The sequence below is a fragment of the Elephas maximus genome, chromosome 6, assembly GCF_024166365.1.
Source record: "Elephas maximus indicus isolate mEleMax1 chromosome 6, mEleMax1 primary haplotype, whole genome shotgun sequence".
Lineage (NCBI taxonomy): Eukaryota > Metazoa > Chordata > Mammalia > Proboscidea > Elephantidae > Elephas > Elephas maximus.
This window is the reverse complement of record NC_064824.1, coordinates 36,540,529-36,567,729: the sequence shown is the minus strand read 5'-3', so window position 1 is coordinate 36,567,729 and position 27,201 is coordinate 36,540,529. Positions and strand designations below refer to the sequence as shown.

At 36.1% G+C, this 27,201-nt stretch overlaps 1 protein-coding gene across 1 annotated transcript in view; it reads left to right on the top strand.

Annotated features, from left to right (window-relative positions):
* The window catches only part of LRP1B (LDL receptor related protein 1B), a 1,748,032-nt gene that overhangs the window by 1,216,156 nt on the left and 504,675 nt on the right, over nucleotides 1–27,201 (top strand). The window contains exons 36-37 of the mRNA XM_049888441.1: nucleotides 26,161–26,295; nucleotides 26,884–27,013. Coding sequence (XP_049744398.1) covers nucleotides 26,161–26,295; nucleotides 26,884–27,013 — 265 coding nt within the window. The remainder of the gene's footprint in view (nucleotides 1–26,160; nucleotides 26,296–26,883; nucleotides 27,014–27,201) is intronic.

Here is a 27,201-nt window from a genome sequence, read left to right as displayed (position 1 = left end):
ACTGGTGGGTTTGAACTGTCGACCTTTTGGTTAGCAGCTGGGCTTTTAACCACAGTACCACCCGGAGTCCTTTTTTTTTTTTTTTCCACAAGGGTGGTGTTATCACTTCTTAGGGAAAAGTGGGCCACCTCAGTAAACTCTGAGGGACCATGGGTGTGTTTCAGGAGCCAATGCCCTCAAAAAAATCTATCCACATATCCTCATTCCATATCTTAGGGTCCTGGGTCTTCTGAACCAGAACTCTGATTTTAGTATAGTAGACCGGCCTTTGCTGAGATCTTTATATCTTTTCTGGAGCTCTGTATCTCTAATAGATACCCTGTTTGCTGTTCAGCTCTGTCTGCTCCTCCACTGCGGGAAATAAGCATCTCTTTTTAACTTATCAAAAACACACTCTAGCTCTCACACTTAGTCCTAACTCCTTGTCAACAGCTCTCAGTTTTTAATTATTCCTCTGCAGAGTGTCAGTACAATGTAGCAGTAACCAGCCAACTCTTCTATCTCTGCAGGAATTGTTCCCACCGTGTTTTTCAAATGCATGAGTCATTGCACTGCATCTGCAAGGAATTTCTTCTTCAACAAGATGTTTTCCCAGGAGATTTGTCATGAAATCTTTAGCAATTAAATATCACTTGCCGGGACTAGCCATGCCAACATACCATGCAAAACATGTCCTGTTTGCTTGTTGGGTGGTCATTGGAATTTTAGTGCTAAAACCAGGAAAGTTGTGGGCAAACTGGGATGGTTTGGTCACCCTGTTGTTATCAGGGGTCATCAAGTCGTTTCCAACTCATAGTGACCCTATGTTTAACAGGATGGAATACTGCCTGGTCTTCTGCCATCCTCACAATTGTTATTCTTGAGTCCATTGTTGCAGCCACTGTATCAATCTGTCTGTTTGAGGGTCTTCCTCTTTTTCAATGACCTTACCAAGCATGATGTCATTCTCCAGGATCTAATCCCTCCTGATTACATGTCCACAGTATGTGAGAAGAAGTGTTGCCATCCTTGTTTCTAAGGAGCATTTTGGCTGCACTTCTTCCAAGACAGGTTTGTTCATTCTTCCAGCATTCCATAGTATATTCATTATTCTTTCCCAATACCATAACTCAAATGTATCAAATCTTCTTTAGTCTTCCTTATTCATTGTCCAGCTTTCACATACATATGAGGTGATCGAAAATACCATGACTTAGGTCAGACACACCTTAGTCCTTAAAGTAACATCTTTGCTTTTTAATACTTTAAAGAGGTCTTTTGCAGCAGATTTGCCAATGTGATGTGTTATTTGATTTCCTGACTGCTGCTTTCATGGGCATTCGTCACCCTAGATGTTACAGTTTCATTACCATTAGGATTATTATAATCATCATTTCAGAATAAAATACTAAATTCTTAGCACTAAAATTGCCATATCTTCAACAACAAATAAACTAGGTGTTTTACACAAATCATTTCTCAAATCTGATTTCTAAATCTTCTCTACCATTCTCTCCAAGTTCTAATAAACAGTGTGTTCTCCTGTGCCACATTCTGAGAGCTTCTTCCAAGTCTCCCAAGCGGATGTAAACTTCCCCTTTTTTGGACTCACATCACTACCATTTCTGCATATTTTCTTTACGATACTTTTCAACTTGTGTTATAATTATCCATACACATTTCTTTGTTACCTCTCTGAATTTCATTTTCCTAGAAATCAAAATGCAAGTCTAATTTATATTTGTATTTCCATAATGATTAAAATGATATCTTCCAAGTAACAAGTACTCAATAAGAGTTTATTTTTTGCCCGTCCCCTTGAGTTGGCACTGGACTTTTGCACCATGTATTATTTATTATCACCCTATGGGTTTTCTTCTATATTTTAATTCACTTGAGGCTAGATACATGTTTTTCCAGGGTCCTGCATACAAAACACATGTGTGTGTTTCCAAATGAAATTTATTGGATGAAGCTAGATTATTAACTTAAATATAATCACATGAGATATTTTTGAGCAAATATTTCTATATTTTGATTTTTTTTTGTATTGAGGTATAATTTTTATATAGTAAAATGATCAAATATTAAGCATAGATTTCATTCAGCTTTGATGCATGCATATCATGACGTTGGGTATTTCCATTACTTCAGAAAGTTTCCTCCTGCCCCTGCGCAGCTTGTTCCTATTCTCAGAAGCAATCACTGACTCAGTTTTATCATTATAGGTTAGTTTTACCTATCCTAGAATTTTGCATAAATGGAATCACACGATATGTTTTTTGGATCTGATTTCTTTCACTTCACATAATATTTTTGAGATTCAGCATTTTGTTGTGTTTCCTTTTATTGCTGAGTAATATCTCTGTGTGACTATCACAGTATGTTTTTCCATTCTTCCATGTTGGACATCTGGACTGGTTCCAGTTTTTGAATCTTATGAATAAAGCTAACATGGATCTTTGTATAAACAGCTTTTTGTAAACATTTTTCCAATATTTAGTTTTATGATCTTACCATCAATTTTCATATAAATTACAGTAAAACAATAGAAACAAAACAAGACATATATTGTAGAATTTATATAATAACATTTTTCTTCATAGGTGTCTTTAAAAAAGTCTTATTCTTGACATGAATTTCCTCAATTTGAAATGTAAAAGAAGAGGACAAGTGTACTTAGTCACTCTGTAGATACCCTGGAGCACCAGAGTTTGTTTTTGTAGACTCTCAACTAATTATCTGCTATTCTGGGCACCATTTTACTTTTATGGTCAAAGAAACTCAAGCTCTAAGAAACTTTTTAAGATCTAAGAGAAAAAAATACACGCACACACTGTTGTAACTCCACTTTGATAATTTAAAACATATCAGGTTAGCTAATTCAGAACAAGCCTTTGTCCTTGAACTACCCCTCCTAAGATGTTCTATCAGAAACTTTATTTAAAAAAAAAAAAAAACACTTTTATTCACATAAAATCAAAAGTTCTTAAGGAGTCTTTTTTTTTTTTTAATCTCTCTGAGATGTACTATATTTTTAAAACCTTTGCATCTACATTATTTGTCTTATTAAAAATTTATCTCTTCATTTGCCTGATAATGGTGGCTGATATGGGGGTCTTCTTCCCCCATTTTATCATAGTATATGATCTTTAACCTCTTATCAGCATAAGCATGGCCTAATTGAGGGGAAAAAAAAAAAATCATCTCTTGCCTGAGCTACTTCACACTCCTTATATTTTTAGTAACCCTGTTTCTGATTCTGCTGAGACCAAGAATATGACTAATTCTTACATGTACCCTCCAAAATCAAGCTCAAATGAACAATTTCACTGTTCAGAATTTTTTAGACTATTTCTCCACCCCTAAAATGAGAACTTTGTAGTTAATTTAGTGTTGTACAAGTAAAACACTTGTTGAAATGATTGGAATTTCTTGGCCTCCTGCATGGGTGGGATCCTGGTGGTGTTATCCAAAGAACTAACGTCAAAGATTGGACAGAGATTTTTGAGAAGTTTTATTATCATTAATCTACTGAATCTGATTAGAAATATCAATTAAAATGAAGACACTTTTCAATCTGGTGGAGCATTCTTTATGCCTTTTTACCATGTAAAGTTTCAAACATGAAAAAAAAAAAAAAGTAGAAGGAAGAGAATAATGAATGTGCCAATGTGCCCATCACCAGTTTCAGTTCATGACAAATCCTGTCTCATCTGTTTCCAGTAAATCTCAGACATTATATAATTTTGTTATTGGAGCATTTTTGAGACTTCACTCTATTTATGAATATTCAGTCCTATTAATAAATGCTTGTTTTGTAGGTGCTTAAGTTCTTTTAGAAACCTGATGGCATAGTGGTTAAATGCTACGGCTGCTAACCAAAGGGTCTGCAGTTCAAATCCTCCAGGCACTCCTTGGAAACTCTATGGAGCAGTTCTACTCTGTCCTATAGGGTCGCTATGAGTCGGAATCGACTCGATGGCACTGGGTTTGGTTTTTTTGGGGCGTTTAAGTTCTTTTATACCTTTTCTGGCTGTACTTAACAATATACAACAAATGCTATGTTTGTGTGTGTGTGGTTTGTCAAAGTTTTATAAATATTCAAAAATTCAAAATATCTTGTGCTTTGGCCTCTGATCTTAAAGGCTATGAAATCATATTTTATTAATTTAATTTATATTTGATATATAATTAAATTTATTATAAAATGATACTTACTATAATTATATCCTATGGTTTAATTTTAATATTTTGCCAAAAGAGGGAATAGAGAGTTCCATAAATGAGGTACTAAACATATTAGTTCTTTAGCTGATTCAATAATCAGCTAAAATATTATTACAGTGTGATGTTATTTTTATCTTTCAGAAAATTACTTTTTTTTATCACGTCTTTCTTTGTTGTACATAATACTCTGCTTGTAACTCTCAGACCATTTCCTGATTCTATTTATGTTATTGTTAATTGGATACCAATTTTTTTTAGTTATCATGTATGGAAAACTGAAGATAGACTTTGTTAATCCAAGGTGAATGAGAACCAGTCCCAGTTGCAATCTCCTGGGGAAGGCAGATGCATAAAAAAAGAAGCTATGCAATACTCTGGGTAAAGGACAATTACAGAGATAAGCTCAGGTTACTATGAGGGCAACAAGAAGGAGATTGAACTGGGCTAACCAAGGACAAGTCCTTGAAGAGGAAATGCGTGAGACTTAAGGTCTGAGTAATACTTTCCTGTGTAAGGGAGTATAGAACATGATGTGAGAAAGGTCACAGAGGTAAGAAATGGTCTGATAGGTGTGTACAGAAGGTGAAGGTGACTACTAACAGGGTGGGGCTACTAGTGTCAAACCTAGGCAGGGAGGTATAATAGACAAAACCAGTCTTGGAGAATCAGTCTTCTAGATGGTAGGAAGTTTAAACCTTGAATAATATAGTCAAATATGGGAAGAAAATATCAGAACAGTTTAAATTTTTATTGTACTCTTGAAATTTATAATTTTTGCACACTTCATGTATGTGTACATGTATAATGGATCTGATATGCATTTGAGCTAAGTTACTCTGATAGTTGTGAGAATGGGTTTGAGGAAAGTGAAATTGTAGGAAGGGAGACCAGTTAGAACGGTGTTACAATCATTCAGAAAAAAGATGGTAAAGGCCTGAATGCTAGTGATATGTGCAGATTCAAATTAAAAAAAAATGAAATATATAGAACTTGGAAATTGATCAGATGTGGTGGTGAGGTATATAAGGAAGCAGAAGGAATCACAGTTAACTCTCAGGTCTTTAGCTTGAGCAAAGGGGAGTATGTTCCTCCCATCAACTGAGAGAGCACAGGCAAATGAACAGATGTAGGATAGCTCTGTGATGGATTAATTTTCGGACATGTTGAACTTGAACTTGGTGATTAGACTGCAGGAATGCTTGATCGTTCATTCATGAAGGTAGTGTATCTATACTGTCAAGGTAGGCTATCTATTCCATTCAAAACACCACTCTGGCTTCAAAGGAGCTAACTGTGAATAGAATACTGAGTCTTCCTTTGAGGAACTCCCAGTCTAGTTTGAGAAAAAAATGCAACTTATTAGAAAGTGCTAGGTAATGTATGGATTGAATTGAGTTCCCCCAAAATGTGTGTTGTAAATCCTAACTCCTATACCTGTATTTAGGAGCCCTGACAGCACAGTGGTTAAGAGCTCAGTTGCTAACCAGAAGGTCAGCAGTTCAAATCCAACAGCTGCTCCTTGGAAACCCTATTGGGAGTTTATTGTGTCCTGTAGGGTTGCTATGAGTCAGCAACAGGTTTTTTTTGGTATACTTGTATTTATAATCTCATTTGAGAATGGAATTTTTGTTATGTTAACGAGGCAGTATTACAGCAGGATGTATCTTAAATCAATCTCTTTTAAGATATAAAAGAGCAGAATAAGCAAGAAGCAAAAAAGCTGAGATGGGGGAAGCTAGATGCCATACCATATGAAGATCACAAAGTAGCCAAATAACAGAACCTGAAAAGAGAAAATGACATTCCCCCAGAGCAGACAGAGAGCCTTCCCTTAGAGATGACATTCTGAATTTAGACTTCTAGCCTCTTAAACTGTGAGGAAATAATTTTCTGTTCATTAAAGGCAGTTATTAGATACCAGATTATCAAGACAGTAATGTATATAGCTACCAGTACTTACAAGAGGATGATTGGCTTCTTGGTCATTTTTCCTTTTTTTATTCCCTATAATACATAAACTTGGCCCTCATAAAAAAATATTGATTTGCATTTTTCTATTTTTAGCACAGATTTCTTCACAAGAAAGAATCATTTGTTGTTTGTTTTTCTAAAAGGTCAAGCAAAGCATATTAATATACTGTGTTTTATTGTCATGTTAGCTATGATTCAATAACAGTGAAGTCAAATTAGAAAAAAGAATCATATGACACTGTTCCTATATACCTACGTGTTACCTGGAATTAAACAGTATGCAGACATTTCGGACAGTCACTGAGGACAACAATTTCATTGATTCTTTAACAGTGTTAATTATAACTTTTTCCAATATTGAAAAAAAAAAAAATTTGCCTGCCCTTAAGTAAAAAAAGCAATGACAATGTCAAGTAATTTTTAGAAAACTTTTCTTTCTTGTGATAGTACTAACTTCATAGGAAACTTATCGTCCTGAAACAGCCTCTCTGAAAATATGTGATGCCACGTGTACCCATATAAATCTTATCTTTTTGTATAAAAAATTTACAGATGATGACTTTGAAAACATATAGCAATGTCCAATTTTTTTTTTTCAAGAAACTAACTCCCTTAATTTTTCATCTCCTTGGATGAGATTAATTAAAATTAGATTTTTCTTCTTTTACCAAGGAAATACCAAAATAATTTCTCAACTTATTTTTAAAATTAGAAAGACAACCAAAATAATTTCTCAACTTATTTTTAAAATTAGAAAGACAATAGTACTTTAAAGTAAAACCACACTGCAAATTCAAAAGGATATCAAATTAGCAAGTTTATTAGTGAATATATTTTCCTTTTGTTGTGTCATGTCTGCATTTTTAATTGATAATAGTTTGTACTGTGTTGTGTTATATGCTGGGTATTAACAAAGATTAATTCATTTAATCCTCACAACAACCACATTACACCCATTTTACAGACTGGGAAACTAAACATAAAGGTTAAGTAACTTACGCGTGTCACGGTGTCTAGTAAGTAGTAGAACTGAAAGGTTTTAACTCAGGAACTCTGACCCTAGAGTCCAAGCCTTTCATTGCTATGCTACCTTCCCTGTATTCAGTGAACCTGCCAAGAAAAGCATTTTTCACTAGGGCTGGTGAAGAAAAGAAACAAACATACCTGCTGGGAAAACCTCTGTTTCTAAAGTGTATACTCCACCTTTCTTATTTATTAATTTGAGGCATAACTTACACACTGAGCACCTGAAGAACACGATTTCTGCCTTTCCCCTACTCCCTAATAAAAGTGAAAGAGAATGGCAGTGTTTTTTGAAACGGGTTGATAGTTTCCTGAAGAAATGTCTGGCTTGGTGTCCCCTAAAGATGTATCTATTCAACATGCTGTCTCAATTTTACACCTTACCTTTGGAAGTCTACAACAGAATAAATTAAAACAATTTCTCCTTGCAGTCATTAACAGTCCTCTTCAAACCTGAAGAAAATGAGAGTGTGACAGCACGTTTAAGTTTGCCTATGCTACCCGAAAGTCAAAATTAGGCACACAAGGGCTGTGAGAACTAAATGCACGGGAAAAACAGTGCAGTGAAATTGCTTTGAAGAGAAAAAACAGTGAATGCTTAAGAAATGTGAAAGCTCCTTTTTGTTACCTTGAGAGGAAGCAGTTCAAAACCTGAAAATGGAATTCCTTTTACAGTGAGTATGTTTCAGGCAAATTCCATTCAGGACACAAAAACCAGACAGGCATACATTTCTTATTTGATAAAAGAGTCATTTAAAAGAGAATGTACATTTTCTAAGGTTTAATAACACTGTACCTTAAGGGGATTAAGATTTCTAAAACCTTTGAATTCTGCAGATTTTATTTTATTTACTCACAAGGATGGAGTTCTTAGAGTTTTGTTGCTATATGAAAATTGCCTGTTAGCATTTGTATTGGTTTGCCTTTCTCAAAATGAAAGAAACAAATGTAATTCATTAGCACTTTCTTATTGAATCTTTAAATACAGAATATCAAAAACTTGGGTGTTTATAAGTTACAAAATGTTTGAAGAAATGCTTTCAAAAATTGGAAAAGAATAGAAAGTTCAACTTGTTATCTTTATTGGATGGGCTGAATGGATTGAAAACTGACTGCCATCATTCTTTATGCTCACGGCCCTGGATGGAATGATTTTGCTGACCCTTCTTCTGATCGTGAATTTATTAAGCTAGTTCTTTCTTTGAACTAGTTCTCAGTGAACTAAACTGTGAATCTTCACTAATCCAAGTACCTACCAAGTCTTCAAGGATCAATTCAAGCCTCACCTCCTCTATGAAGACTTCTCTGATGACCTTGTTTTCCTACAACTCTCATAGTCTACTCCAGAGTTTCCATTGGTGTATCATGGCACAGTATTGTGCCAGCAATTAGTGATGAGTGTGTACAGAATATGATCCTCAGAGTAGCAAGGCATGTCCTGGGCTAGCCAGAGATCTCAGGTCTGCCCCCTCTGGCAACAAGAAGCTTCTAAAATAAATCATTGTGCCGTATAGACATCTTCACTTTCTACATGTTGGAGTGTTGGTGGTATAGTCATTAAGAACTTGACTGCTAACCAAAAGGTCAGCCGTTCAAATCCACCAGCTGCTCCTTGGAAACACTATGGGGCAGTTCTACTCTCTCCTATAGGGTTGCTATGAGTTGGAATAGACTCGATTTCATTGGGTTAGGTTGTAAAAATGATTAAGAAGTTACAGCTGAAAAAGTGGTACTGAACATGTTTTATTACCTCTCAGTTAAATAGAGATCCACTTAAAATACGTGTTTATTATTTATAAAATTATTTATTTACTTTACAATATATGTTTTTATTACTGTATTAAGTATTATGATTTGTTACATTATAAAATATACACAAATAGAAATTTTAAAAGGATGCAGGACAAAATAAATAAAAATAAGATTTTAACATTTTCTTGCATTGTCATGGGGTACCTAGCCATTCCCTAGACTTTGAAGACCCTTATCTATAACATGATTTGACATGTAAAAAAAAAGTATATATCACCTTGTTCCAAAAAGAATTTCATGTAGCTTCCAAAAATAAAAGAAATACAATAAGATGAAGAATTAAGATGAGAGAAATAAGACCTAAGAGAAACTTTAGGGAAGATCAAAAACAAGATGAAACCAGAGGCAAAACAAGAAGGATCACTTGTTGGAAAATGTGGCATTGGTAATAGAAACTATGCTGAAGATTGCTTGATAGAATTTTGCACGACCAATGACCTTTTTTCAATAACATAAACAGCAACTATGTACGTCGACCTCACCAGATGAAATACGAAAGAATCAAACTGATGCATCTGTAGAAAGAGACAAAGGAAAAGCTCAATATTATCACTAAAAGTAAGGCCAGGGGCCAACTGCGGAATAGACCATCAATTGCTGATATGCAAGTTGAAGTTGAAGAAAATTAGAACAAGTCCACGAGAGCCTAAGTATGACCTTGAGTATATCTTACCTGAATGTAAGCCATTTCAAGAACAGATTTGATGCACTGAATACTAATGACCAAAGACCACATGAGATGTAGGATGACATCAAGGACATCATACATGAAAAAAGCAAAATGTCATTAAAAAGGCAGAAAAAAAAAATAAAAGATCAAAATGGATATCAGAAAAGGCTCTGAAACTTGCTCTTGAATGTAGAGTAGCTAAAGCTAACAGAACAAATGATGAAGTAGAAGAGCTGAACGGAAGATTACAAAGAGCAGCTGCAGGAGACAAAGTGAAATACTATAAAGAAATGTGCAAAAATCTGGGGTTAGAAAGCCAAAAGGGAAGAACACACTTGGCACTTCTCAAGCTGAACGAACTGAAGAAAAAATTCAAGCCTCAAGTTGCAATTTTTAAGGATTCTCTGGGCAAAAAATTGAATAACACAAGAAGCATCAAAAGAAGATGGAAGGAATACACAGAGTCACTGAACCGAAAAGAATTGGTAGACATTCACCCATTCCAGGATGTAACATATGAACAAAAACTGATGGTACTGAAGAAAAATTCCAATCTGCACTGAGGGGATTGGTGAAATTTGAGGCTCCAGGAACTAATGGAATACCAATTGAAATGTTTCAACAAATGGATGCAACACTGAAGTGTCTACTCATCTATGCCAAGAAATTTGGAACACAGCTACCTTCCCAAGTGACTGAAAGAGATCCATATTTGTGCCCATTCCAAAGAAATGTGATGCAACAGAATGCAGAAATTATCAAGCAATATTATTAATATCACATGCGAGTAAAACTATTCTGAAAATAACTCAAAGACATTTGCAGCAGTACATTGACAAAACTGCCAGGAATTCAAGCTGGATTCAGAAGAGGATGTGGAATAGAGATATCATTGCTGATGTCAGATGGATCTTGGCTGAAAGCAGAGAATACCAGAAAGATGTTTACCTGTGTTTTATTGACTATGCAAAGGTATTTGACTGTGTGGATCATAACAAACAATGGATAACATTGTGAAGCATGGAAATTCAAGAACACTTAATTGTGCTCATGTGGAACCTGTACATAACCCAAAAGACATCACTTTGAACAGAACCAAGGGATACTGCATGGTTTAAAATCAGGAAAGTTGTGCATCAGTATTTTATCTTTTCACCATACTTATTCAATCTATATTCTGAGCAGATAACCTGAGAAGCTGGACTGTATGAAGAAGAATGTGGCATCAGGATTGGAGGAAGACTCAGTATGCATCTTCAATATGCAGATGATAGAACCTTGCTTGCTGAAAGTGAAGAGGATTTGAAGCACTTACTGATAATGATAAAAAATTACAGCCTTCAATATGAAGTACACCTCAACACAAAGAAAACCAAAATCCTCACAACTGGACCAAGAGGCAATATCATGATAAATGGAGGAAATATTGAAGTCAAGGATTTCATTTTGCTTGGATCCAGAATCAATGCTCATGGAAGCAACAGTCAAGATGTATTGAATTGAGCAAATCTGAAGCAAAAGACCTCTTTAAAGTGTTAAAAAGCAAAGATGTCATCTTGAGGAGGAAGGTGCTCTTGACCAAAGCCATGGTATTTTCAGTCGCCTCATATGCATGTGAAAGTTGAATACGGAATAAGAAAGACCTAAGAAGAATTGACACATTTGAATTACAGTGTTGGCAAAGAATTCTGAATATACCATGGAATGTTGGAAGAACAAGTCTGTCTTAGAAGAAGTACAGCCAGAATACTCCCTAGACTCGAGGATGGCAAGACTTTGTCTCACTTACTCTGGGCATTTTATCAGGAAGGACCAGTCCCTGGAGAAAGACATGATACCTGGTAAAGTAGAGGGTCAGCAAAAAAGAGGAAGATTTTCGGTGAGATGGATTGACACAACGGCAGCAACAATGGGCTCAGATATAACAACGATGGCACAGGACCATGCAGTGTTTTCATTCTGTTGTGTGTGGGATCACTATGAGTGGGAACCAACTTGATGGCACCTAACAAAAACAAACAACAGAGATAAACACAAATAGTAAATTTTGTATTTTTGCCAGAAGTTGTCAGCAAATTTAATTTTCGTTTTTTTTTATTTCTATAGGCAGTGCTAAGAAGTAAACAGTCAATTTCAGAGCTCATAATGTTTACATGAAAAAAATAGAGTAAAAAAAAAATCAGGGAAAGAATACATACCTGTGGCATAGGATCCATATATAATTAAACCTAGCTTATTGGGAGTGGGGGAGAATCAAAACAATATAATCTCGCTATGAGCTGCTGTGAGGTATTGCTTGATTCAGTCATAGTTTGTGGAGTAATGATTCCTAACAGAGCTACAGCCAAGGGCATATTAGACTCACTAGAGGGTTCCCACCTTCCCCAAAATTAAAGGCTTCCCCCTGCTAGGGGCAAAAAAAAAAAAAACCTCCAAATCTGTTATTGCCCCATGCAAGACCATGTCAACCCCTTTTTCACTTGGAATTGTATACATTATTCCATATAATCGCAACAGACAAGGCAGGTTTGCATTTTATAACCAAAATTGCCTTCACAAGGTTATGGGCTCTGTTAAATAACAAGTGTTTTTCTTTTTATCTGTACCTTTGATGGAGTAACAAATAATGCTCAACCTTGGGCTCTACCCCAGATGAAGGTATTAAAAATCTATGAGGTATGGCTACATCTTTGGTATGAAAAACTTCTGAGGTAATTCTAATGGGCAGCCAAGTTTGAGAACCACCGATGTTGAACTATACAAAGGAGGGCGGTTATAGAAATTGAGGGTAATGGCTTGAGAGGATTTTTCTTTGGACAGTGGGTAATTTGAAAGTGGAGGGGATGATAAACAGAGATGAGAGGGAGGAAGCCAGGAACCAGAGATATGATGTGAGTCTGGGGCAGCATACGAAGCTGCCACTGAAATCACCTGTGCTGGGTGTGGCAGAAGCACCTTTTGGAATAAGAATATCTAACTTGCAGTTTAAGAGCTTTTATGATGCAGTAGTTAAAGTGCTCAGCTGCTAACTGAAACATCAGCTGTTCTAACTCCCTAGTTTCTCCAGAGAAGGATATGGCAGTCTGCTTCTGTAAAGATTTACAGCCTTGGAAACCTTACAGGGCAATTCACTCCCTCCTATAGACTTGCTATGAAATGGAATCAACTCAAGAGCACTGGATTTTGTTTTGGTCTGAATTTGCAGTTTGAAGTTTTTGTATTGCAAAGACCAGCCTCCTCACCCCATGCTTCCATGAATTCTATTTGGCTTCTCCAGCCTATGTGTATTTGAATGTTTCTGTATGTGAGTATGGATGACAGAGTGAGAAGTAGATTAAAGAAAAGGGCTGAGTCTGCTTCTTGAGTTGCAACCGCACAGAACAGGGACAAATATTAAATTGAGATGCATGATGATTGAAAACATAAATGATATTTAAAAAAGTGATGTGTGAAGGGGCAGAGACGGAGATTTAGACTAGAGGTAACTCTCATAGCTTTCAAATGAAAAACAGGTTGAAAACCATTGATTTTAGATAAACTAGAGAAATTAATGAATTGCATAGCCTTAAAGCAACCTTTGTAAATGTAGCTACGATCATATTTCTGGGCCTATCTGTTAAGGCCACTACTGCTAAATGGCAATAAAAGCCATGGGGAATGATTATATTTCTGACCTAAAAAGAGGAACGATGTCTACAGCCGGCTCTTCTGAAGTAGTAGTAAATAATTAAAGTCCAAGTAAAAGTTGGTGGTTGAGGTGTGTGTTGGAGGTGGAGAGACATTTTTCTTACTGATCTCGATAATCAAACTTAAAATACAGTATAAGCATTACTACCATGAGTTTATATTGACTTCAAATAATTGTAGCCCTATTTCACACCTAATGACAAAACCCAAAGATAAACAAATAAACAAAAATCTGCTTTCTCTACATGGTTTTAAATTATCTGCAATATATCAATAAGAGATAATAGAAGAACCTCTCCTGGAAACACAAGTTACAGAATTATTAAAGAATACATTAACTGACAACACTGCAATAGCCATAGAGAAAACATTCAGTACAACCCAAGCCTGAAGTTTATCAAGAGACTAGAACACTCTTTATGTGAAACTTTTAATAAACTAACGTGAAATTTTGGGACTGCATAGTTGTCCTATATGATGGAAGGGAAGAAATTAGGTACATAAAGCTAAACAAACTGGTAAATTTTAGCGTTCACAGCTTGGTGCTATCCTTAGATAATTCTTTGAGTTGTGTATCTAACTTGAATTTCTGAACGTTGTATATAAGCTCTATGAAAACATCATCAGAACCTATTCCTAAAGATTCTTGTGATCTACAAAATTTGTACTATGTTCTTAGTTTATAAACTTGGCAACAGTGAATCTCCTAGATGTCAACCAGCTTCTGAGCTTTGATGACCTCATTCACCAAATTATTAATTTAGGAACTATGTATTAAAATCTATCATCGTTACCAACCTAATGACCAAACTCAGATCCTCCCAGAATAATTTGTTTATGCAGAGTTTTTTTTTTTGAAGGTTAAGTTTGTACTAAGATTTCTCTTTAATAATTTGTGTGATAACTTCTGATGTTCATAGACTCACTGTCATGGATTGAATTATATCCCCCCCAAAAATGTGTGTATTAACTTGGTTAGGCCATTATTCCCAGTATTCTGTGCTTGTCCTCCATTTTGTGATTGTAATTTTATGTTAAAGATGATTAGGGTGGTATTGTAATGCCCTTACCAGGTCACATCCCTGAAACAATATAAAGAAAGTTACCCTGGGGTGTGACCTGCACCACCTTTTATCTCTCAAGATATGAAAACAAAGGAAAGTAAGCAGAGAGGTGGGAACCTCATACCACCAAGAAAGCAATGCCTGCCGGAAGCAGAGCCCATCCTTTGGACATGAGGCCCCTGCACTGAAATGCTCCCAGACTATGGGAAAACTGATACATCACAAGAACCTTCTTTCTGAGCCAACTCAGAGAGAAAGCCTTCCCTGGAGCCAGTGCACTCACTACGGACTTGTAGCTTACTAGATTGTGAGAGAATAAACTTCTCTCTATTAAAACCATGCACTTGTGGTATTTCTATTATAGCAGCACTAGATGACTAAGACACTCAACAACCATAGCATGAAATGTTTTGTTATCCAATAACGCTTCTCAAACTAGGTACTTGATCCAGGATATAGCCACATTTAACTCAGAGCAAATAAAAATGGCTTTAAATTGTCAACAATATATCAATAAAAGATAAAGAAGAACCTCTCTGTTATGGATTGAATTGTGTCCCCCAAAAATGTGTCAACTTGGCTAGTCCATGATTCCCAGTACTATGAGTTTGTCCACCATTTTGTCACCTGATGGGATTTTTCTGTGGGTTGTAAATCCTACCTCTATGATGTTAATGAGGTAGGATTAAGGTCAGTTTTGTTAATCACCTCATATGCATGTGAAAGCTGGACATTGAATAAGAAGACCTAAGAAAAATTGAATTTGAGACCATCTCAAGAATAGATCTGATGCATTAAACACTAATTACCAGAGACCAGATGAGTTGTGGAATGACATCAAGGACATCATACATGAAGAAAGCAAGAGGTCATTGAAAAGACAAGAAGGAAACAAAAGACCAAGATGGATGTCAGAAGAGACTCTGAAACTTGCTCTTGAACTTTGAGCAACTAAAGCAAAGGAAGAAATGATGAAGTAAAAGAACCGAACAGAAGATTTCAAAGGGTGGCTTCAGAAGACAAAACAGAGTATTATAATAACATGTGCAAATAGCTGGAAATAGAAAAACCAAAGGGAAGAACATGCTCAGTGTTTCTTAGGCTGAAAGAACTAAGGAAAAAATACAAGCCTCGAGTTGCAATAGTGAAGGATTCCATGGGCAAAATACTAAACAATGCAGGAAGCATCAAAAGAAGATGGAAGGAATGCACAGAGTCGTTATACCAAAAAGAATTAGCTGATGTTCAAACATTTCAAGAGGTAGCGTATGATCAGGAACCGATGGTACTGAAGGAAGAAGTACAAGCTGCACTGAAGACATTGGCAAAAAACAAGGCTCCAGGAATCGATGAAATATCAATTGAGATGTTTCAACAAATGGATGCAGCACTGGAAGTACTCACTTGTCTATGCCAAGAAATATGGAAGGCAGGTTCTTGGCCAACTGACCGGAAGAGATCCATATTTATGCCTATTTCCAAGAAAGGTGATCCAACTGGATGTGGAAATTATCAAACAATGTCATTAATATCATATGCAAGCAAAATTTTGCTGAAGATCCTTCAAAAGTGGCTGTAGTATATCGACAGGGAACTGCCAGAAATTCAGGCCAGGTTCAGAAGAGGACATGGACATGCTGATGTTAGATGGATCCTGGCTGAAAGCAGAGAATACCAGAAGGATGTTTGCCTTTGTTTTACTGACTATGCAAAGGCACTAGACTGTGTGGATCATAACAAATTATTGATAACATTGCAAAGAATAGAATTCCAGAACACTTAATTGTGCTCATGAGGAGCCTGTACATAGATCAAGAGACAGTTGTTTGGACAAAACAAAGGGAGACCAAATAGTTTAAAGTCAGGAAAGTTATGCATCAGGGTTGTATCCTTTCACCATACCTATATGCTGAACAAATAATCCGAGAAGCTGGACTATATGAAGAAGAACGGGACATCAGGATTGGAGGAAGACTCATTAACAACCTGAGTTATGCAGATGACACAGCCTTGCTTGCTGAAAGTGAAGAGGACTTGAAGTTCTTAATAATGAAGATCTAAGACCACAGTCTTCAGTATGGATTACACCTCAACAAAAAGAATACAAAAATCCTCACAACTGGACCAGTAAGCAACATCATGATAAATGGAGAAAAGAGTGAAGTTGTCAAGGATTTCATTTTACTTGGATCCACAATCAACACCCACAGAAGCAGGAGTCAAGAAATCAAAAGATCCATTGCATTGGGCAAATCTGCTGCCAAGGACCTCTTTAAAGCAAAGATGTCACCTTGAAGACTAAGGTGCACCTGACCCAAGCCATGGTATTTTCAGTTGCATCATATGCATGTGAAAGCTGGACAATGAATAAGGAAGAATGAAGAAAAATTGATGCTTTTGAATAGTGGTGTTGGTGAAGAATACGGAATACGCTATGGATTACCAAAGTAACGAACAGATCTGTCTTGGAAGAAGTACAACCAGAATGCTTCTTAGAAGCAATATGGCAAGACTGAGCCTTACATGCTTTGGACATGTTGTCAGGAGGCATCAGTCCCTGGAGAAGGACGTCATGCTTGGTAAAGTACAGGCTCAGCGGAAAAGAGGAAGACCCTTAATGAGGTGGATTGACACAGTGGCTGCAACAATGGGCTGAAGCATTGCAGTGATTTAAGGATGGCTCAGGACCTGACAGTGTTTTGTTCTGTTGGGCAGAGAGTTGCTGTGAGTCAAAAAAATTGACACCTTTGAATTACAGTGTGAGTGAAGATTATTGGATATACCATGGATTGCCAAAAGAACAAACAAATCTGTCCTGGAAGAAGTCCAGCCAGAATGTTCCTTAGAAGCGTAAATGGGAAGACTTCGTCTCACATACTTTGGACATGTTATCAAAAGGGATCAGTCCCTGGAGAAGGATATCAGGCTTGATATAATAGAAGGCCAGTGAGAAAGAGGAAGATCGTCAATGAGATGAACTGACATAGTGGCTGTAACGATGGACTCAAGCATAACAAGGATCATGAGAATAGCCCAAGACCAGGTGGTATTTCATTCTGTTGTACATAGGGTTGCTATGTGTGGGAACTGATGCAAAGGCACCTAACAACAATAACAACATTTTAATGAGGCAGGACTCAATCTACAAGATTAGGTTGTGTCTTAAATCAATCTCTTTTGAGATGTAAAAGAGAAGCGAGTAGAGAGATATGGGGACCTCATACCATCAAGAAACAAGAGCCAGGAGAATAGCATGTCCTTTGGGCCCGTGGTCCCTGCACTGAGAAGCTCCTTGACAGGGGAAGATTGATGGCAGTGACCTTACCCCACAGCCCACAGAGACAGAAAGGCTTCCTCTGGAGCTGACAGGCTGAATTCGAACTTCTAGCCTCCTACGTTGTGAAAGGAAACTTAGTGGCATAGTGGTTAAGAGCTCGGCTGCTAACCAAAAGGTGGACAGTTCAAATTCACCAGGTGCTCCTTGGAAACCATATGAGGTACTTCTACTTTGTCCTATAGAATTGCTATGAGTCAGAATCGACTGGACGGCAACAGGTTACAGACAGACTGAGAGAAAATAAATTTGTTAAAGCCATCCACCTATGGTGTTTGTCTTATAGCAGCATTAGATAACTAAGACGCTCTTCTTCAAGCACCAGTTACAGAATTAAAAATAAATATGTATACATTTCAGAGCTCCCTAGTTTATCTTACTCCTCTCCTATCCCTAACATTCCCTATTATGTAGTGTTAAAAGATAGGTATGTAATGCCAATGATAGATAAAAAATAGGAGCAATTCTTTCTTCTTTCTTTCCTTTTTATTTATAGCTTCTTTTTATCCAGTATTAAATAATTCCCAAACTCCTTCCATCTTGGTAATGACTTCAAATGTTTTGGTTTATTCACATTGCACTTACTGTTGGTTGTCAGTAATGACAGTAACGACAACAGCAATAGCTAGGGAGGTTTATAATCTTTTGATGTCCCCAGACAAAAGGTCATATGTAATTACTTCTGCCAAGGTATCGATTCTCTCTTCATACACTTATTTTTACTCCCCAAAACCCAGACAAACCAAAGGACTAAAACTTGGCAGTGTGTGATAAATGTTCTAAGATATGCTTCTGTTACAAATATAATATTTTTAAAAGACCTATCAAAAAGCCAGCATCTCAGAATTTTTCACCTTTCAGACCCTGTTGGCACTCATGAAAGAAAAAAAAAAAGCAAATTCATTGGGAAAGAAGCTGAAATAATGTAATACTTGGCTTAACGGTTTAATGTTGCATATTCTAAAGCCATTGCCTAGTTGAAGTCAGTTATTCATCCCTTACCTGGCAACATAAACAGCTATCAACCAACGTAGACAAGCATGTTGAAACAGTTTTGGAAATAAGAGAATCTTTAGAATTTCTTGTCTGTTTATCTGCTCTAGGAGGTTTTGCTTGAATAAGCCAGATAAGAAGGGGTTGGTAGAGCTCAACAATAGCTGAAGAAGGTCTAGATCCTAGATACTATATTAAGAGGGAATTGCTTTAAATGATTTATTACTGTATTAAAATCAATCAGAGAATGTTTGGCACTGCCTACAGAAGCATAACATGACAAAATGGCAGTGTGTGCCCACTACAAGAATGCACAAGTATGTTCATAGCAGGGTTATTTGTAATAGTCAGGAATTGAACACAATCCAAATGCCCAAAACCAGTACATAATCTGTGGTATATTCACACCACAGAAAACCAAGCGTATGCAACATAAAGGGGGAATACAGCAGTTAAAACATTAGATGAAAGAAGTTCGAGCAGTTTATACTGTATGATACCATTCATAAAAAATTCAATAATCAGCAAAACTAATCTATCATGGCAGAGGTCATATTAGTGGCTGCCCCGTTGGGAAGGGGAGAAAAGAGGGCACACAAGGAACCAACTGGGATGCTGGCAATCATCTGCAGCTTCATCTGGGTGGTGGCTACGTGGTTGTGTTCCATGTGAGAATGTTCGTCAAACTGTACCCTTTAGATTTGTACACATAACCATGTATATAATAGAAATTAAGGTAATAACAGAAAGATGAAACAAATCTGAGTTTGACATATATATTACTGGCTTGAATAAAGATACAGAAAACATACTTAGCAAATTTGTGGATATCATAAAAGGTATTCATTGGTGTCTTAGTTATCTAGTGCTGCTATAACAGAAATACCACAAGTGGATGGCTTTAACAAAGAGAAGTTTAGTCTCTTACCGTTTAGGAGGCTAGAAGTTGAAATTCAGGGTGCTGGCTCCAAAGGAAGGATTTCTGTCTCTGTTGGCTCTGGGGAGGATACCAATCACCAATTTTCCCCTGTCCGGGAGCTTCGTAGCAAAGGGACCCCAGATCTAAAGGACATGCTCTTCTCCTGGCTCTTGGTTCTTGGTGGTATGAGGTCCCCTGCCTCTCTGCTTGCTTCTCTCTTCTATGCCTCAAAACAGATTGATTAAAAAAAAAAAAAAATTTTTTTTTTTTAATCTTGCAGATTGAGACCTGCCTCATTAACAAAACTGCCTTTAATCCTGCCTCATTAACATCATAGAGGTAGGATTTACAACACATAGGAAAATCACTTGAGGTGACAAAATGGTGGACAAGAACACAATACTGGGAATCATGGCCTAGCTAAGTTGACATACATTTTAGGGGGACACAATTCAATCCATGACAATTGGATAAAACATGATTTTTTTTTTTTAATATCAACAGATAGCATCTATGATCAAATTTAACAAGCTGACTTTTAATAGGCTAAATATAAAGTTCTGCAGCTAAAACAGGAAGTGTCTTAACAGCAAAACGTAGCATGTTTTAGGAAAAATTATAAGCTTTATCCTATGTATCTTCAGACAACAGAGCTGGGAAAAATGAGGTAAATTACATAGAAAGAGGAAGATTTTTAGGACAGCTAAAATCGACCTGCATTAGAGTGCACTATATTTGTATGGTGTACTGTCTTTAAATGGATGTGAAAGCCAAGATCTAACATTGGAAAATCAGAGTCGGAAGGTACCCTAAAGGTTGTCTAAATGCTATCTTCTCTTAATTATATGTATGTACATGTATGTGTGTATGTATATGTGTGTATGTGTATATATATATGTATGTGTGTGTGGATATACAAATAATATTGACACCTGGAGGGAGGAACTAACTTTGTGGAAATCTCGTGACAAATGGTAGAGCAATTATAATTGCCCTGTCCTAGACTACTGGCACTCTGTCCTGCTGTCTTTCTAGTGTGCTGATGATTATTTTATTAGGAGAAAGAAGCACAGTTACTTTTATCCATTGAATTTTATATGATTTTTTTTTTAATGCGTATTTTCTGTTTTCTCAAATATCAAATACGTTTAGGTCAGGAAATGTGTCTTTAAATTCTCTAGAGTCCCCAGACTCTCGAGATAACAAAACATCCGTAACACTTAGTGCGGCGTGTTCAAAACAAATGCTCTATAAATGACAATTTACTAAAAGAAAATAGATGCCTATTCAAGAGAGCACTTTAAGAGACTTGTATTTCCCGTTTCCTGATTTCAGACAAGACCCTGCAGAATCCAGCCTCTTCACATGACTGGCCCTTCACAACTTAAATACCACCAGGGAGAACTTTTTCTCTGAACTTAAAAATTGTATTTTTCTCATTATCTAAGGCCACTCTCTTTTTTATATTAATATCATTAAGACAATATGAGGCTTTCCCTTTACTTTTTGACATTAATAACAAAAGAGGGCTACCGCTATATAGGATAAAACTTGAAAATGGTTACCAAGTACTCTATTTGTCTTACTATATCTGTGGAAAGGTAATTGTAGTTGTTATTACCTTTAAGTATAAATTCTGTTTTCTACTTTTGTAATTACACAGCACATTACCCAGCTATCATATATCTTAAGGCAATTTATTTATTTTTCCTTCTTAAAAATATTTTGTTGTATTTTTGGTGAAAGTAAACACAGCAGAACAAGTTTTCATCCAACAATTTCTACACATAACGTTCAGTGACATTGGTTACATTCTTCTGTTTGTATCAACATTCTCATTGTTTCCATTCTGGTTGTTCTATTCTCATTAATTCAGTCTCTCTGCACCCTAAACTTCTCATCTATGCTTTAGAGTAACTGTTATCTATTTGGTCTCATAAGAATAATTTTTAAAAGAGTGAAACGGTCAAGGGTGAAATTATTGAATTAAAAGGTTGTTTCAGGGGATAGTTTCTGTTCAAGGTTTAAAGAGTACTCCAGGGCAATAGTCTCGGGGATTCCTCCAGTCTCAGTGGATTCAGTAAGTCTGGATTCTTTGAGAATTTGAAGTTTCTTTCCACATTTTTTTCCCTTTCTATAAGGGTTTATCTATTTTGACCCTGATCGGAACTTTCAGTAGTGGTAACCGGACATCAGCTAGCTCTTCTGGTCTCAATGTAGAGGAGACCATGGTTCATGAAGGCAATTATTCCTGTATTCAGGTTCCTTCTCTGATTCTTGGATTTTATTCTTTCTCTTTGACTCCAGAATAGAGACTGATAATTGTATCTTAGATGACTGCTCATAAACAGTTTAAGACCCCTGACTCTACTCACTAAACTAGGATATAGAACTTTATGAACTGTGTTATAAGGCAGTTCATTTTTAATTCAAGACCAGAATGTAAACTCCATGAGTGCAGGTACTATGTCTATCACGTTCACCACTGGATCCCTATGCCAACAACAATGCTTAGCACATGTGAGTATTCTGTAAGTCTCTATTGAATGGGGGGGGGTAATTAATGTTAAAAATGGCTGCATTTTGGAATACGTATCAGTGCACAGTTATAATAGTCTTTTTTTCTCCCTTTTCTATCTTTGTTTGTAGGTTCATTTTGTATCTTTACAGTATTTCATTGTAAAATCTAATCATCTTTTAACTCAATCCTGTTTCTACTTGAAACATTCTTGATCTGTTTTATGTGTATTTTGCAGATATTCCAAGATATTAGCAAACTTATTTCCAGATTTTAGCAAACTTAATCCATTTAGATTGTGTTTGTGTAGGTGCAGGGGTCCTGGTGGTGCAATGGTTAAGAGCTTGGCTGCTAACCAAACGATTGGCAGTTCCAATCCACCAGCCAATCCCTGGAAACCCTATGAGACAGTTCTACTCTGTCTTATAGGGTTGCCATGAACCTGAATTGACTTGATGGCAAAGGGCTGGGCTTGTGTAGGTACAAAATATACATGTGAAAAAATGTGATAAGAAAAGGGGATTTGGATATGAATGAGTGATTTAGTTCTTCCATCTTCTTGTTGCTCCTAAATGCCTCATACACGATTGACTTGCCTGTCAATCTCCCAAAAGTATCTAATGGAAAGGATATAAGGAAACCTATCAATTCCTCAGTGCTATGGTCTGGTGGACTTTACCACTTAGAAATAGTCTCAGTATCACATATTAATTAAAAAATATTCATGAAGCATCTACTGCACATGTGACTGCATTGGCAAAAGTTGGCAATTGTAAACCCTACCCAGGAAATATCTCACAGCCCAGTTCTAAAAAAGAGTACCAAGAAAAAAATTACCTCTCAATATTATAATAATGGTATGTGCAAGATAGAATGGCATAATGTGGGAAGGAATGTGTAAGTCTTCCAAAGACAATTGTAGAAAGTTTCACTGTTGTGCTGAGTAGAATTTTGCAGGATTGGCAAAGAACTTGGAGGATATTACATGTAAGAGTCACAAACAAACTTTGGGACCTATTTTATCTTATACTCTTGAGGATTGTTGTGATTGTCTTCTTTTTTTGAGCTCCTGTGTAAATACTTGCCTGTACCACTAACTTACACTGCATATCCTGCATTGCTGTGAGTTGTTAGTCATTTTTTCATGTGCATACCTTCTGTTCCTTAATGAACTTATAAGGTTTCTCATGGTAAGAGCTGTGTCTTCTTTGTATTCTCTTTTAACTAGTTTTTCAGAGCACCGTAGCTTTCACTCATTTATTCAACAAATGTTCACTGTGAAGTTACCATGTGCCAGGCACTATTCTAGGTGCTAATACCAAGAATACAGTAGTAAACAGTAACAAAAAAGTCCCGGATGCCAAAGAAATTGCATTCCAGTGAGGCAAGACAGACACTGAACAAACAAACCAATAAACGTACAATGTGTTTGGTAGTGATAAGAACTATGAAGAAAAGTATGGTAGGGTAAGGAGCATAGAGCATGGTTGGGCAATAGTTTTTACAGGCCAGTAAAACAAGGAAAGTTTTACTGAGAAGTGGATATTTGAGTTAAGACAAACCTATGCAGATACCTGGGGGAAGAACATTCCAGCACAGAAGAAAGGTAGTATAAAGAACCTGAAACTGAAGAATATTTGGTGTGTTCTAGAAACAGGAAGAACAGTGTGAGTAGAGATGAGTGGGAAAGGGGAAGAGACGAAAGCACTCAAGGGACAGAGAGTTGGGGGGTGGATTAAAGATCATGAAGGTAATGGGAAAGAACTCTGATTATACCTTGCATAAGGTGGGAAATCATAAGAGGATTTAGGGATAGGGATGAATTTATTTACTTTTTAAAAGGTACTATAGCATCTATATGGAGAAAAGATTCATGAGGGAAGGAGAATACTAAGGCAAAAGTCCAAGCTGAGAGACCAGTTAAGAAGCTAATTGTAATACTACAGGCAAGAGTTAATAGTGGCTTGAATTAGAATATAAATAGTGGAGAGTATGAAAACCAAACATATTGGTAATAGATTAGATGTGAGATAACTTGGTGAAGGATTGGCTGTGGAGGGTTAGAAACAGTGATCAAGGACAAATACTGAGGTTTTTAGTCCAAGAAACAAAGGTGCCATCTACCCTAACACCACAAAGAGTTGCCATAGGGAAGACTACGAGAGAAGCATTTCAGGTAGAAAATCCGGAATTTGGTTTTTGTATATCAAGATTGCCGTTTTTTACACCCAATTGGAGGTACAAGATAGGCAGGTGGATATATAGGTCTGACATATAGGGAAGAGAATTGGACAGGACATATTATGCTTAACATATTTTTGTTAATTGATTCCTTCTTTCGACATGAAAACATGTTAATTGATGCTTATATACAACTGTAATATCAAACAATCTAAGTTTTTTGAATATATGTTTAGAAATGTTATCTCTTGCTCTACTTCCAACATTTGTATATCTAACAGTGGTTGAGATCAGGGGCGGTTTGGAATCTTTCCCAAATAGGTAAAAGAATTCAGACTCTCTTTCGTTTCAAACAATCCCAATTTTACCAACAAATGGCTTTATTATACTAATTGCTTTTTCTTCATTTCCATAGTCTGTCACTGCGCCAGACGGAAATTATATTGGTCTTAAAGGATTTGTTCTTCAAATGGCCATGTAGGTCACAACACAAAAACTTACTCAGCTGGTGGCAAATTTATTATGTAATGGCTTACCCCAGTGTCTTTCTGGTGGCTGTATTTAAAATCAATGGTCTGTAATTGTCAGCTTTTATGCATATGCATGCTTATGCAATATATTTCATTTATAGTCTTTAGATACGTTTTTTCATTCAAATGTTCAAAAAACTTTGTTAAAGATTTTATGATAGCGTAGGACTCCTGGTGCCTTAGTGGTTAAGAGTTTGGCTGTTAACCAAAAGGTCACTAGTTCCAATCCACCAGCCACTCTTTGGAAAATCTATGGGGCAGTTCTACTTTATCCTGTAGGGTCATTATGAGTTGGAATCAACTCAACAGCAACGGGAACAGGAACGGCAAATGACAGCATAAAGGAGTCCTGGGGGAGCAGTGCTTAAGTGCTTGGATGCTTACCGAAAGGTCAGCAGTTCAAACCCACCAGGCGCTCTGCGAGAGAAAGACGTGGCAGTCTGCTTCTGTAATGATTATAGCCTTGGACACCTCATGGTGCCGTTATACTCTGTCCTATAATGTTGCTATGAGTTGGAATGGACTCAGTGGCAATGAGTTTGATTTTATTGGTTTTATGATAGTATAGAGAACTTCCTCTAGTACTTTTAAATCCATTTATAAAATGAGAGTTTGAAAAATAATGTAAGTGGTTTGTATCTCACATTTGGGAAACCAGTAGTTCAGAACGAATAATTGAATGATAAGGTATTTTGAAGTCTGTATACATTTTGAATGACCTTTTTTTAAAACATCCTTCACATAGTTGAAATACACTTATGTTTCTTTCTATCCTCTCTCTACTTTGAAACTTTGTTGAGTTGATTACCCCTAGTAATATTATTTTTGTATTTAGAGGTCTCAGACACAGGTAAAGGAATTAAAAGAAAAGCTCTTGTCCAAAAACACTTTGATACCAAGGTTACAAACTCATGGCAAATAAGGAATTATTGAGTTAAAATAAGTATGACTAGGAAAATGATGAAAACATAATGAAGAATGTGGTACATCATTTCCACAAATCATTCAGATAAACGCTTTTCAAGTCTTTTGACTAAAATTCAAATTCTTACATGTTGTTTTAATATCTTTCTTGTTATTTACATAAGTAAATTATCCTGAAGAACATTTCTACTCTAGCACATCCAGGACAATAAAAACAACAACAATAAAAAAGTACTTAAGCAATGTAATCCTAATATATATATATATATGTATATAGATGCCTTTTATAGTTTTTATTTTATTTTTTTTTTTGTCTTATCCGTAGAAAATGATACCATCTACTGGACAGACATGGGCTTCAATAAAATTAGCCGAGCTAAAAGAGATCAGACCTGGAAAGAAGATATCATTACCAACGGCTTGGGAAGAGTGGAAGGGATAGCTATTGACTGGATTTCTGGTATAATCCATGGCTTTTTTGTTTTTTATACCTATTTTGTTAGGGGCTCAATCCGCTTCATAAAAATTCTGTTTATGTGTCATAACGATTTTTTTTTTTTTTTTTTTTTACTTCTAGCCGCAGGGGTACTCTCTTTTGCTTTGGGCTCCATTCTTTTGAGCCTTTGAATAAGTGTTTTTTTGTGTATAAATAGATTATGTAGTGTTAACTTTGCCCAAATCTCCTGAGAGCCCCACAAGGCAGGTAAACAAAAACATTAGAAGTTCTCTTATGCCTGAAGTCAGTAGAAAGTTAAAATAGATTCTTCTTCAGGTGGAAGAAGTTTCAACTTATTTTTAACATATAAATTGTATCATTATATGTTTTAAACCAGAGATGTGTGACATTAGGTTTGGAATTATTTGCATATTAATTTATTTACAGCTTTCTGCTTCAGAAATAAACATTGAAAAAGACTGTAGGAAATAAACAATTGATTTCTTGATAGCTACGGGAATGCTCAGAAATTTAAATTTATCCTTAACAAATAAATAATTTCCATTTTCACAACAGTGTTATAAACACTTTTGCATCTCTCCTCTTTCCTAGGTAACATATATTGGACAGATCATGGTTTCAACTTAATTGAAGTTGCAAGACTTAATGGCTCTTTCCGTTATGTAATTATTTCCCAAGGGCTGGATCAACCAAGATCTATAGCTGTGCACCCAGAGAAAGGGTAATTTTAAGATTTCTATATATTTTGTGTTTTAAGTAAGGTTTCTTATGTTCTGAAAAAAAAAAAAAATCCAGACATTAATATTTATCTTCAGCTAAAATGCCTGAAATAAAATTTAAAAATATCTTACCTAAGCAGAGGAAAAAGTTCTTTTTCAATTTGCTTACGTATATTTTAGATATATTTAA